Source organism: Oreochromis aureus, linkage group 3 (genome assembly GCF_013358895.1).
Source record: "Oreochromis aureus strain Israel breed Guangdong linkage group 3, ZZ_aureus, whole genome shotgun sequence".
Classification (NCBI taxonomy): domain Eukaryota; kingdom Metazoa; phylum Chordata; class Actinopteri; order Cichliformes; family Cichlidae; genus Oreochromis; species Oreochromis aureus.
The window spans coordinates 71,789,587-71,803,782 of record NC_052944.1 but is presented as its reverse complement, the minus strand read 5'-3'; the positions used below and the strand labels follow the sequence as shown (position 1 = coordinate 71,803,782).

Here is a 14,196-nt window from a genome sequence, read left to right as displayed (position 1 = left end):
GTTGGACTTCAGTGCTGCTGCCAGATATTCACAGCTGATCTCTGACAAACCACAGCTCCTCAATCTGTATAAAGAATGAAAGATGTAAGTTTATTAGACAAAGTGCTTGAAATCATTCAGTGTTTCATCATCTGTTCAGAGCTGAAGAAGGTTCAGAATGTAGAAGTTTAGAAAATGGAAACTCCAAACAGCTGAAGCCAACAGGAAGCAGCTTCAAACAAACACAACAAGAGAAAAAACTCTGAATGTTTCACATTAAAGTCGTACATTTCTCATTAAAACAGGACAAAGACTTGAAAAAGTCATGTTTTTCCTTCCAGGAACCACATGGCTTCACTTTTAAAGGTGAAGTGTGAAAGAAATGGACATATTTGAAGTCCAACACCTTTTTCCAGTCACATTATTAAAGCAGACAAACTACAAGCTCATTTTCATTCCAACAAGTCATCTTCTGACCTGGACTAACAACACTGGTCTCTATGTGCAGCTGGCTGTGAGACCAGTGCTCAGGGAGCGTCTACAAAGTGCAACACTGAAAGAACATCACACACTCATTTGCTTCCATCACACAAACATCTACTGTCATTATTGTCACCAAACTCTGTGGATCCTTTATTGCAAATTCAAATGGGATCAAATGGTCAGACAAAAGAGGGTTATGAGGAAATATGATGAAATGTTGTGTATTAGCAGCAAGTTATTGAATCATTTTCCTCACAAACCAAACAAAATGATTGACAAACATGTTTTTACAAACTCAGTGTTGGACCTGGATCAGCAGGATAAGCTGATGTTTAAAGGCATTTGAGTCTCGCTGTATGAGAGTCCAGTTATTCCTCAATATTTATGGATGATGTTCTTTCAGTGTTGCACTTTGTAGACGCTCCCTGAGCCTCACAGCCAGCTGCACATGGACCAGCTGACATTACCCAGCATTAGAGGCGGCTGTAAAAAATTCATGTTCCCATTTAAATGGTTTGAATTGGAATAAAACGATGTTGATTCATTCAATCCTGAATTGATGTTTAATATAAATGTATTTTGCCAGAATCTCAGCTTAAAGCTCACAAACTATTTCAACCAGCAGCAAACAGATAAAACAGTAAATGAGAGCAGCTAAACACACAAAGATGGAAACACAGAGCGTGGATCGTTCACTCGACGGCACGTACACGGACACGCCGTCGGGGCTGAAAGTGGACAGCTGACAGATCCTGAAGCTGCAGGTTTCATCTGTCTCCAACCAAAACTGAGTGAACCAGCAGCAAAAGAAGATCAAACTCTGCTTCACGTTTGATAAATATGCTCATGAATTCTCTCTGACTTTGGCTGTTCCTGCCTGCACAGCTCTCTCTCTCTCAGTGTCCTCCAAGAACAGCTCCAAACATCTGTTTCTGCATCATTCACTGTTTATTAGCCACCAGTCTGCTGTTGTGTTCAGTGCTGTCGGCCTCTGACAGCAAAGCCTCGTTTCTGCTGTTCCATGGAAACTTTTTAAAATGCTGACAGATTACAAACTCTCAGCTGTGTCTGTAATCAAACCTCTGTAACTTTGCTTCACTTCAGCAGCATCAGCTCATGTTCACATGTTGATTCATGGTTTTCATGGTTGATTCACCTCATTTTTTCAAAAATGGCCTCTGACAGGAAATTCTCATTTCTGCTCTTCAACACTGAAGAAATGGAAACTTTTTAAAATGCTGACAGATTACAAACTCTCAGCTGTGTCTGTAATCAAAGCAGAGATGGAACGATGCCGCTTTTCATGTCCGATATTGATATGAATCTCATATACTCGATTTTATAATCAAATTGTTTTTTAATATCTTGCTGCATTTTGTATAAGTTCATACTCAATTTTTAAAAATGTAAACACTAAAGCTGTTCTGTTATAGCTGTCTCCAAAGACACACTGCAGCCAAAACATTAACAATACTGATCTTTGTATTTACACTTTTATCAGAACTTTAAATCTAAATATTTAAAGTAATATTCAAAAGTCGTTTAAATGCAATTTGATGCAGCTTTCAAAAAACTCTTTGGTTGTGAGCAAAAGTGCAACATCAGCACAAAATAATGTTTCTATTGAACAACTAACACAAACAGGTTGTAGACTGGAGCCTTTTACACTTACAGCTGAACAGAAACAACATCCAGAGTGGAAAACAGAGCAAATAAATGCAAACAGGCTTCATGACACTCATGTTTAAACAGGATGGATGTCAGTGTGAGCTGTTTCTATCACATTTAACCTCACAATCAATTTGGTCTCATTTCTATACAAAACTGAACACAAGTATGACAAAAGTGTTTTTCATTGTTTTGTTTTTTGAACCATGAATGTCCTGGGTCCTTAAGAGTCAGTGTTATCAGCAGTGTTATCAGCAGTGTTATCAGCACTGGTATTGAACAAGAAATATTAATGCTTCAAACTATTTGTCTTAAAGGATGTAATCTGTACAGAGTTCTGCGCATGTGTATTTGTGAACATACCTCATTAACAATATATTGCAACAAACTCAGTATAAAAAAAATACAGTCAGTGCTCAAAAATTAATCAGTGGAAAAATGAAACAAACATTTTAACTTAAGCTGCCAACAGGAAGTCGTTGGTTTCAGTAAATATTGAGCTTTGCTATTTGATCAGTTTTTACGGATTAATGAGGAGTTACTGAAGTGCCAGGTTTTTAAAGTTGGTGTTACTGTCTTTACACATGTGGGAAGAGACTGAAAACATGCTGCTGTTTAATAAAATATTTAATATTCAGCTCTGCACAGGAGCTGCAGCAGGGTGCAGCCTGTTGCTTTCACAGTATAATACTTGTAATAAAAGTACAGTAACAGTAATTAGTGACTGAGTAGCCCGGGGCGTTTTTCTTGATTTCTTTAGTAAATTCATTCACCTGCACAGATTAGCTAAACGAACCCCGACAGCCGAGTGCTCATTTTAGCTAGCTAGAGCTGTGTCCCAAAACGTCGGCTGCATCCTCCGGAGGCTGCATTTGAAGGTCGATTACGTCACAGCCAGGCGACGAAGGCTGTCCCAATTCGTCATCTCGTTCAAATGCGGCCGACAAATGCGTCCTTCATTTCCCCGAATTTGAAGGATGGGTCGGGTGTGTCCTTCGTGGCCCACCATATCCCAGAATTCATAGCGCGGCCCAGCCAAATTCAGTTTCCAACAATGGCGGCCGCTACTAAGTTTTAAAATTACTCTTATTAATCTTTCTGGGTCACAAAATAAATTTTTAACATATTTTCAGGCGAGAAAGTGGCGGTGTAAACTTCAAATATCTGCTTGGTTTATCAAGATATCGCATATTTGCAAAAGTGCGCCGACGTTTTCGGAGACGTCTGTTACCCACCCACTCGATAGCAAGCCGGGGGGGTTCAATGGTCACTCGAGCCGGTGACAGCAGCGGACTCCTGGCTTCATCGTTTTCAGACCCCCGCTCTTTCGCTACCCAGGTTAAACATGATATATAAGTCACTCGGATAACTTAAAAATGTAATTGTTTGGCTTTTTTTTGGTTTGGTTTTATGTGTTCCGGAGTAAATCAGGTTGGCTGAGATCAAAGTTATTAGATTAAATAAAACTTTATTAATCCATCGGGTGGGTTCCTCCGGGATTTTCACACAGTTGAATAAACGTCAAACAGAAAACTGATTAAACAGAAATGTGAGACGGTCGAGAGTTTACGCCAGTGTCCTGTTATATTTTAGATAGCAAGGAGCAGACGGCCGAGTTTATTAAACTCCACCCACACAGCGGTGACACAAATCTGAAGGCTACACCGTCCCATTTCACAGCCTCGCACTTCCGGCCTTCTCGGTCTTCGAAGGACCCGGGCCACGTAGACCGCGAAGGTCCGGTCCTCCAAAGGATGCAGCCGACGTTTTGGGGCACAGCTTAGGTCTCAGGACCTAGCTAAGGACGGTAGTTCCGGATTAGCTTACAAACACGTTTAACTTACCGAAAAAGTGCAGCGGGGCCTCGGGTCCTTCTGTCAGGTAGTCCAGTTTACTGAAGAACACCTCAGGCTGTCAGGTTAAAACACTCGGTCGTGTTTTTCGTGGCGTAACGCTGGCCCTCCTCTCAGAGCCTACGCTCTATCTGCTATTCCCGAACAGAGATACGCAAGTTTCTCCGTGACTGCAGCTGCCAGTCAAAGCTGCTATGATGACGTTTCATCCCAATTTAACATCACCGCGGTAGGAATTAGAATCAAACTTATGGGAAAGGAGACCCCTTGGACATCAATCAGCATGATGAGAACTATTGATAACAAAAGAAAGAATCTCTGGAAAAAAATTATCTGAGGAGAATTAATTTATTTTAGTCTGACCCCAGTCCCATCCGCTAACATGGAGGAGGCGGGGTTTATGACCTATACTGCAGCCAGACACCAGGGGGCGATAGAGACGTTTTGTCTTCATTTTTGGGGAGCTGTCGTGTCGTCCATGTTTTCTACAGTCAATGGTCAGACACCATTAACTTTTACTGTGGCAGGGCTCGCAAAATTGCTAGCCCGACGTCCCGGGGCTAGCGATTTTTCCAGTCGGGCTACCAAAATCCATCTCAGCCCTGCCCGTCGGGCTACCATAGGAAGAAAAAATGTGTCAATGATTTTGCATTTTCTTTCGCAAATGTAGCTGAGTAATTATGTTATTGGCATCAATGAGCCACTGTCATTATGTGACATATTGAAATCGCGTTTGAATTTGTGCTTGTTTTTTGCTTTCACTTTCACTTTGCGATTGTGCGAACTGTGTGTAGAGAGCGGCAGCACTGATTGGTGAGTGACGATTAATTGCGCACCAATTCCTCTGACATCGTCTTATCACTCATTAGCTTACTATTCAAACGTGACAAGTGAAATCTCCCACAGCAAGCTTAAACACGTGAGAGGTTGATTGCACAGAGAATCGCTGACCGTTATGTAAGTACCTGTGTAAAAGCAGGAGGATTTACGCTGGAATTTTAGTTCTGCTGAGCCAAATAAGACAGGTCAGGGTGAAGAAGGCACAGCCAAATAAAAGCCTACCAGAAAACGGAAAAGTTATGACAAATCAGACTATGAGGCAAAAAGAAAGGTCAGCTTTTTTGGTTTCATGGACAAAAGAATTTATGTGGCTGGAATATGACGAGCTAAATAACATAATGTTCTGCCGGGTGTGTCGTGAGTTTCATTTCATTTGCGTCGACAAGCGCCTTTGTAACTGGGACCAGTAATTTGAAGAAAGACCCCATCAGAACCCATGAGAAATGCAAGAAATGCATTATTGCCCAGTCTGCAATATCTTTCCCAGAACAAACAGCAATTGCAAAAAATAAACCAAGCAGAAGCAGAAGTCCTGAAAAATCTTTCAAAAGCGTACTATGTTGCAAAGAGTGAACTACCATTGGCCAAATTTAGCAGTTTTTGCAAACTTCAAAAAGCAAATGGCCTCGATCTTGGTTCCACTTACCTCTTACCCTTGACTTCAGTGGAAATTTCAGATTCAGGATCTGACACAGACTGATTCATGTTCTACACAGTTCTTGCAAGTTCATAGAAATTTCTGTTCAATTAGAAACAAGTATTTGAGTTGATGATTGTAATTTTTATACAGTTGTTGTGATTTGTATTTTAACAATTTTCTGATAAATTTGTTTCCGTTACAATATTATACTTTAATGTATAATGTATAATATTATAATATTATATTATTCCTTTACAATATTATACTTTAATCTATAATATTGTAAAGGAAACAGAACATTAAAAAAATTGCTCTCTTTTTTATTCGGGCTACTTAAATTTATTTTGGGCTACCAAAAACTGAAGAGTGCCTGCCCGAAGGGCTACCAGAGATTTTGAAATTTTGCGAGCCCTGTATGGTCATGTCCAAATTCATGGGTTGCATCCTCCTGAGGACCCGGCCTTCGGTCTATGTGGGCCGGGTCCTCAGAAGGTCGGGTAGGCCGGAAATAAATGGCTATGAAACGGGACGGTCTAGCCTTCAGATTTGAGTCACCGCTGTCTCGGTGGAGTTTAATAAACTCGTCCGTCTGCTCCTTGCTATCTAAAATATAAGAGGACACTGGAGTAAATTCTCGGCCATCTCACACTTCTGCTTAATCAGTTTTCTGTTTGACGTTTATTCAGCTGTGTGAAAACCACCCGGGGGAAATACAGTGGCTTGCAAAAGTATTTGGCCCCCTTGAACTTTCCCACATTTGTCACATTACAGCCACAAACATGAATCAATGTTATTGGAATTCCACGTGAAAGACCAATACAAAGTGGTGTACACGTGAGAAGTGGAACGAAAATCAGACATGATTCCAAACATGCTTTACAAATAAATAACTGCAAAGTGGGGTGTGCTGATCTGGAACAGGAAGCAGCTTCCTGGAATAAACCTTATTATCTAATATGAGCTGATTCTTATTATTAATCCCTTATTCTCCTCACAGAGCACTGCACTCTCAGACTGCAGGCTTACTTGTGCTTCCTGAGATATTAAAAAGTAGATGTTTAAATGTGTTTCTAATAAAAAGCTTTGAAAATAGCGTGTTTAATAGTGTGTTTAACTGTTGGGGTGAGCTCACTGTAACAGAGGAGGAAATAATCAGAGCCAATTTCAAAGTCTGGATTATGAAGTCTGGTCCATGTCTTGGGGGGACACTCCCACAGGGTTTAAATCTGGGACTCTCCACCATTTGACTCTAGAACTGAAGACGCTTCTCTGATGAGAGGTGAAACATCTTCAAGGAAACTTAAAGAAGTCCAGACGCTTTTCTTTCCAAGCTCCTTAGACTACGGTGACCTGGATGTCTGAGAACCTTCACAGACTGATTTTACAAGAACAACTTGTGTCAAAAATCCCTAGCAGTGTCTCTCTGTCACACACACAAATCACTACAGTTACAAATTTAATAACTTAAAAAACCTCAGAAAAACAGAACTGAGCAAAACAAACAAACAAACAAACCAGAGACCAGGTAAGAACATTAAAACCAAACAATAAATGAGCAAAGTAGTGCATGATAAATATAGATGACAAATACAAAGTAGATAATAAATGAAAGCCATGTCAGAAAGGTGAGTTTGGCTTTAAAAGCATGAAAACACACTGCTGTCTTCAGGAAGGCTGCTCCAGTAACAGAAAGTCACCTACATGTGGGTTTAGTTCTGACTTTGGGGACAAGTAAAAAAATAAAAACATCTGTTCAGACAACCTGACAGTCAAAAATATAAACTCGGGAACTTAAAAGGAAAATTGTGCTGACTTTGAATGTCGTCATCAAGATAAACTTACAGATTTAAGAGTCAAAAAGTGTCAAAAAGTCTGTATCCTTACCCGAGAGTTTCAAGTTTACAGTCAGGACTCTTTAGTCCAACACACAGCAAATCCAATTCTGAATTCTGCCGCTTCTTGAAGCTCAGGTCCAGCTCTCTCAGATGATTGGATGAGGAGCTGAGAATTTCAGACAAAGCTTCAAAGCTTCTTCTTGAGAGTTTACAATCTGTCAGCCTGAGGAAGAATAACAATGGAGACATATTCTTTTATTCATCTAGCATTATTAAACATATTTGTTCATAGATTCACTTACAGCACTTTCTTGGATGCTTTGACCACTGGCAGCAGCTTCAAAAATGCCTTCTCTGAACGGGAGTATTTCTGCAGGTCGAACTCATCCAGATCTGATGACAGTAAGATGAAGTCCAGAGCCGACCACTGAGCAGGAGACAGTTTATCTGTGGAGAGACGTCCTGAACTCAGGGACTGTTGGATCTCCTCCACTAGAGAACGATCATCCAGTTCATTCAGACAGTGGAACAGATTGATGCTTTTCTCTGCAGACAGTTTCCCACCGAGCTTCTTCTTGATGTACTGGACTGTTTCCTGATTGGTCTGTGAGCTACTTCCTGTCTGTGTCAGCATGCGTAGGAGATTCTGATTGGTCTGCAGTGAAAGTCCCAGGAGGAAGCGGAGGAACAAGTCCAGGTGTCCATTTGGACTCTCTAAGGCCTTTTCCACAGCACTCTGGTAGAAGTCTTTTACAGTAAGTGTTTTCTGGAAAATTTTAGAGAGAGGAGATTGTTTCTTAAGCAGGTTGACTCCAGAGTTGATGAAGGTCAGATAGACATGAAGAGCAGCAAAGAACTCCTGAATGCTCAGATGGACGAAACAGTAAACAACGTTGTTGAACATGTTACGCTTATCAGCTTTAAAGATCTGTGTGAACACTCCTGAGTACACTGAGGCTGCTGTGATATCGATGCCACACTCTGTCAGGTCTGATTCATAGAAGATCAGGTTTCCTTTCTGCAGCTGATCAAAAGCCAGTTTTCCCAGAGACTCAATCATCTTCCTGCATGAATCTGTCTCAGCTCCTCCATCATACTTGATGTCCTTTGTTTTTAGGTGAAATAGCACAAGGCGTAGGTAGAGCTCTGTGAGAGTCTTAGGCAGATCTTCACTGTCACTGGTTTTCAGCTCATCCTCCAGAACTGTAGCAGTGATCCAGCAGAAGACTGGGATGTGGCACATGATGTGGAGGCTTCGTGATGTCTTGATGTGGGAGATGATCCTGCTGGCCTGCTCCTCATCTCTGAATCTCTTCCTGAAGTACTCCTCCTTCTGTGGGTCAGTGAAACCTCTGACCTCTGTCACCATGCCAACACCGTCAGGAGGGATCTGATTGGCTGCTGCAGGTCGTGTGGTTATCCAGAGGTGAGCAGAGGGAAGCAGTTTCCCTCTGATGAGGTTTATCAGCAGCACATCCACTGAGGTGGACTCTCTAGGGTCAATTAGGATTGTAGTTTTGTTGAAGTCCAGAGTAGGTCGACACTCATCCAGACCATCAAAGATGAACACAACCTGGAAGTCTTCAAAGCTGCAGATTCCTGCTTCTTTGGTTTCAGTAAAGAAGTGATGAACAAGTTCCACCAAGCTGAACTTTTCCTCTCTCAGCAGATTCAGCTCTCTGAAAGTGAATGGAAATATGAACTGGATGTCCTGGTTGGCTTTGCCTTCAGCCCAGTCCAGAGTGAACTTCTGTGTTAGGACTGTTTTCCCAATGCCAGCCACTCCCATTGTCAGAACTGTTCTTACTGGTTTATCTCTTCCAGGTGGGAGTTTAAAGATGTCTCCTTGTCTGATGGTTGTTTCTGGTCTCTCTGGTTTCCTGGATGCTGTTTCAATCTGTCTGACCTCATGTTCATCATTGACCTCTGCAGTCCCTCCCTCTGTGATGTAGAGCTCTGTGTAGATCTCATTCAGAAGGGTCGGGTTTCCTGTTGTAGAAATCCCCTCAAGCACACACTGGAACTTCTGCTTCAGGTTTGACTTGAGTTTGAGCTGACACTCAGGGAGAATCTCTGCATGAAGATACAGCAAATGACACAAATGAGAAAACTGTATTCTGGTTACTGTGGTTATGTGTTCAGTTCACTGGACTCTTGGTGTCATGATCCAGGTGAGTCTGAGCAACTTTCCACAGCATTAGCTCTCCTCCCCTGGGTGGAGCCCTCCTCGCTCCTCACCTGTTGCCAATTACTCCGGCAGTATTTATGAGCAGCACTCACAATGAACCTTCTCCAGACTGTCTGCTTACCACAGTGAGTTCTCTGCATCACATTTTGTCTTGTGCTGCTCAGCATGTTTCGCGTAACCCTCTATTCCTGTTCCCTAGTCAGCACCTGGATATATCTTCAACTCACGCCATAAGTCACGCCTCAGGATTCTGGCCTGCCACTGCTGGTAAAACTCACTCTTGCAAACTGCCGTCCTCACCTGCCTGCCTCCCTGTGCACCCACATCTCATTCTGTACCCAGATTTAATTCATCTCCTCCTCCAGCTAATCTCCACCTGCAGCCACGTAAGACCTCTTAGTTTTTAAATCTTGGACTCATGCACTACACTGTGGACCACTCTGATTATTGTCTCCTTTGTTCCAGTGTTCCTGGATAGTTTCCTGCCCCTGTTGTTCCTTTGACCTGCCTCAGCTTATGTTCTGGCCTCAGCTCTGCACTTCTCATAATACCTTGATCGCTGTTGAATTTAGCTGCGATTCAGCTTCCTTGTCAAGAAATCTAGTTAAGTAAATTTCTGTTTAAAGTCACTCAGCTTCCGGTTCTTGGTTTTGTGCTTGAGTCCAATCCCTGACACTTGGGTTATAACTGAGTGCAGGTTTTACAGAGAAACATTCAATTTAATTCAGTTTTATTTATACAGCACCAAATCAATACTAGCAACATTTCACATATTACATAAATGACACTATGGAGCCAGTAATGAATAAATATGTAGAATAAATGAAAGAACTCCAAGTTTTTTTTTTTTTTTTTTTTTTTTTATACCTCCAAATAACAACAACAGTCACCCCAATGTGCTTTATATTGTAAGGTAAAGAACCTGCAATAATGCAACAAAAAACCCAACTATCTTTTTGGGTCCTGAAAACTGAAGGCTCTGCCTCCCATTCTACTTTTAAATACTCTAGGAACAACAAGTAGGCCTGCAGTGTGAGAGCGAAGTGCTCTAATAGAGTGATATGGTACTACAAGGTCATTAAGATAAGATGGGGCCTGATTATTTAAGACCTCGTATGTGAGGAGCAGGATTTTGAGCTCTGGATTTAACCGATCAGCTTAGGTTCATACCAATCGCTGTGATCTGTTTCCTTTTCATCATCGTTCAGCAATTTTTGAACTGAAGTCTGTAAGTCCATAAACTCTCCCAAATAATCATTAAATGTTTTCATGTGTTAATCTATGGAGGCTTTTGATTCTCCAGCATCAATGAGAGCATTAATGTCATTTCGTTTTCTTGTCAGAATGTCAAGCTTCGCTCTTCGTTTTTTAATTAAATTAAAAAGCTCTTTCTTGTTCCTCCATTTTAACCACAAAATTCGTTTCACAAGGTCCAAAAGATAATTGTTTAATACAAATGTTTCATTTTGCAGCTCAGCATCTCGGCTCATCCAAACAAAGTTTCGCATTTACTCATGAACTTTGCGTCATTTTTTTCACTCCATTCTGCGAAGATCCAATCTTCCAAGTCCAATCTTGCAAGTTTTCCCAGCTTCCAAGTTGACATCCATGCGAATCGAATGATTTTTTTGACTTAAATGTCACAGCCTTTTATGTTCCAAACACCAAAAAAGTCCAAGAAAAGGCCATGGGTGGCAACGGGAGGTTTGTTTTAGAACGCACTTCTGACTCCATTGTTTAAAAATCATATGCCGTTTATTTCGTGGAAAATTATAAACAAAAATCAGCCAAATAACTTCTTAAAAACTTAAAATTAAACGAAAGTTAACTTAATTTGCTTTAACAACCTTAAAAGTGGTCAAAAAAAATCATTTTCTAACCCTCCTGTCCTCCTATCTGACATTTGGCAAACAAAAAACATTTACCACACCCCTCCAGGGTGCTCTTAGTCCCTTGATTAATGGGAGGGTCCATAAGCTAATAAACCAATCACTTTCCAAAACCTTTCCAAAAATTAATTACAAATTTACACAACAAAACTAGGTCAGTATATTCTTACAACTTTAAAGAAAAAACTAAAATGAATACAAATTGCATTTTATAATGCATCTTCTCCGGTAGGGGAAGATGGCAGTCGACTGGACCAGCGCAGACATGCTGCCGACCGGATGCGCTGTCTACACCGGCTCTCTCTTACCCTTTACCCACCCCTGTTGCTTGTCTTGTGTTTCATGGTGTATTGATAGTCATGTGCTTTTTGTGCTGAGGTGTTTTTTCTGTTATCAAACTGTTCTCCCATTAGGAGCTCAGTCTGAGTGGAGTTTTTTCTCCTCCTCTCACCTCATGTTATGTATTTTCGTTGTTTTTTTTTTTCCTATCAGCCTACCTCTCTGACATGTCTCACCAATGTGATGTTTGTGTAAAGTTGGTCAGAAGGTTCCTTTGTAAGTGCGCATGCGCCATTAGCGTGCTGCCTGCTGTAACCCTGATTTCCTTTGGAATTAATAAAGTATATTGATTGATTTATAAACATTCAACAAAAATGGCCACAACAACAGGAAGCCAATGAAGGGAAGCCAAAACAGGAGAAATATGCTCTCTCTTTCTAGTCCCTGTCAGTACCCTTGCTGCAGCATTTTGGATCAGCTGAAGGCTTTTAGCGAGTTTTTAGGACATCCTGATAATAGTGAATTACAGTAGTCCAGCCTGGAAGTAATGAATGCATGAACTAGTTTTTCAGCGTCACTCTGAGACAGGATATTTCTAATTTTAGAGATGTTGCGCAAATGGAAGAAAGCAGTCTTACATATTTGTTAAATATGTGCATTGAAGGACATGTCCTGGTCAACAATGACTCCAAGGTTCCTCACAGTGTTACTGGAGGCCAAGGTAATGCCATCCAGAGTAAGAATCTGGTTAGATACCATATTTCTAAGATTTTCAGGGCCGAGTACAATAACCTCAGTTTTTTCTGAATTAAGAAGCAGAAAGTTCGCGGCCATCCAGGTCTTTATGTCTTTAAGACATTCCTGCAGTTTAACTAATTGGTGTGTGTTACCTGGCTTCATGGATAGATAGAGCTGCATGTCATCTGCATAGCAGTGTAAATGTATGCTATGTCTTCTAATGATGCTGCCTAAGGGAAGCATAGTAATGGGAGCGTTGCCAGCAGAAGGCTGAAGTGGAATCTCCCAGAAAGCTGCAGAAGAAAAAACGTGAGCTGAAATGGTGGATTTCAGTCAAATAAGGAAAACTGTGGCTTTCCTCCAACTTTTGACCAATCACCTTAGTGTCCTGTTTATCAACCATAATAAAAACCATTTACTGTCTGGGCATTTTTTTTTTTTTTTTGTTTGGGTCTCCAAAGAGCAGAAAGAAATGGCAGCCATTTTTTTTTTTTTTTTTTAACTTTACCTTCAACTGGTAAATAGATTTAAGAAAAAACACTTTGATCATATTGGTGACATGTCCCAAACTGTTGTTGTCGCCTCATTTATGTTGATAAAACCAATCTGACAATATAAATCTGTAAAATGGGCAGAAAACCTGCTGCTGGTCCCATTTTAATCAAAATTTTAATCAAAACCCAAAGAGCATATATTCATGCGTACACAGGAGGTTATTTGTGCAGATGCATAGAACACATATAAACTGTTGGCTTTCTGCAGTGTCTCACTCCTGAAAGTGTTGGATTTATTATTTATATAGATGCTTATGGCAGCTGTGTAATGTTAACTAATGTTTTTATTGTTTGTGTGTTTTTTGTTTAGTCATTCCCTGACTTACCTTTGGGTTCTGGGATGGTATTATTTAAATTCTCCAACAGATCATTCCTGTTTATGCTCCCCAAAAGATTTTTAGTGACTTCAAAAGTGTTGATAGAGTAGGCATCAAACATCAGATCCACTATGTCTGTCCTCTCTGCATTCTCCAGTTCACTCTCTGGGATTGCTGGTAAACCTTCTACACACCCATTGTTCTTCAGATGCCACTTAAATTCTTCAAACTCTTCACGTCGCAAATCCTTCAAAGTCCCCAGAAGGATTTCTTTAGGTGTCGTCATCTTTTACCCTTTAAGGAGTAAAGTAAGGGATTACTATTGCAAAAAAGGTAATTAGATTACCGTTACTTTCCCGTAAACATGCTGCGTTACTGCGTTACTAAAAACGTGATTTTTTTGTGAGTGTCTCATGGCAGTGATGTAAAGAGTGCGACGTTCGTGACAACAGCTGTCTGCAGATCAACAATGGATAATATATCGAGTGTGGAGAGAGTATGAGCGTGCAGCGTTCAAAGCGTGGAAGCACTGACCTTACTTTGAGTTTGATTCCATAAAAAGTGACAAAAACATTAGTGTCCACTGTTCACTGCGTGGGAAGAAAACTTCTTTTTACAGCGAAAAAACCCTAAACTTCCGAGCGAGCACCGAGTAGCTACCATGGAAATTCACAGAGAAACTCGCGGATTCTTCCACTGACCGCTGCGGCACACCTGCACCAGGGCAAACCTCCGCCTGCTATACAGGTGAAAATAGAGCAACAGGACCGCTGAGTCTTTGATTTTATTTATTTTCTGCTGTGTTTTACTTGCATTTATTTGAAAGAGTGAGTGTAAACACAAAAAAATATTTTATTTTATGTGCTGGAATGTGCAAAAAATAGGTTTAAATGTTAAACCAGAGAATGTTGCATATAATTTAATGTTTGCTTC

General features: G+C 40.8%; 1 protein-coding gene and 2 long non-coding RNA genes across 3 annotated transcripts; 1 reads left to right on the top strand and 2 right to left on the bottom strand.

Annotated features, from left to right (window-relative positions):
- Window positions 1-6: 6 nt before the first annotated feature.
- On the bottom strand, window positions 7-7,814 carry LOC120437494. Its single transcript, XR_005611172.1, has 3 exons — window positions 7,601-7,814; window positions 7,348-7,521; window positions 7-64 (listed from the first exon to the last, which is right to left on the bottom strand). It is a non-coding gene; the product is annotated as an uncharacterized LOC120437494 (long non-coding RNA).
- Window positions 7,815-7,914: 100 nt separating this feature from the next.
- Window positions 7,915-13,771, bottom strand: LOC120434250 (NLR family CARD domain-containing protein 3-like; the record flags this gene model as incomplete). The annotated part of the gene is made up of 3 exons (XM_039601998.1): window positions 13,273-13,771; window positions 8,941-9,371; window positions 7,915-8,613 (listed from the first exon to the last, which is right to left on the bottom strand). Coding segments are annotated over exons 1-3 (1,407 nt in total), but the record flags the coding sequence as incomplete, so codon positions are not given.
- LOC120437507 lies at window positions 9,384-10,186 on the top strand. The gene is made up of 3 exons (XR_005611188.1): window positions 9,384-9,611; window positions 9,686-9,872; window positions 9,952-10,186. It is a non-coding gene; the product is annotated as an uncharacterized LOC120437507 (long non-coding RNA).
- Window positions 13,772-14,196: the final 425 nt, after the last annotated feature.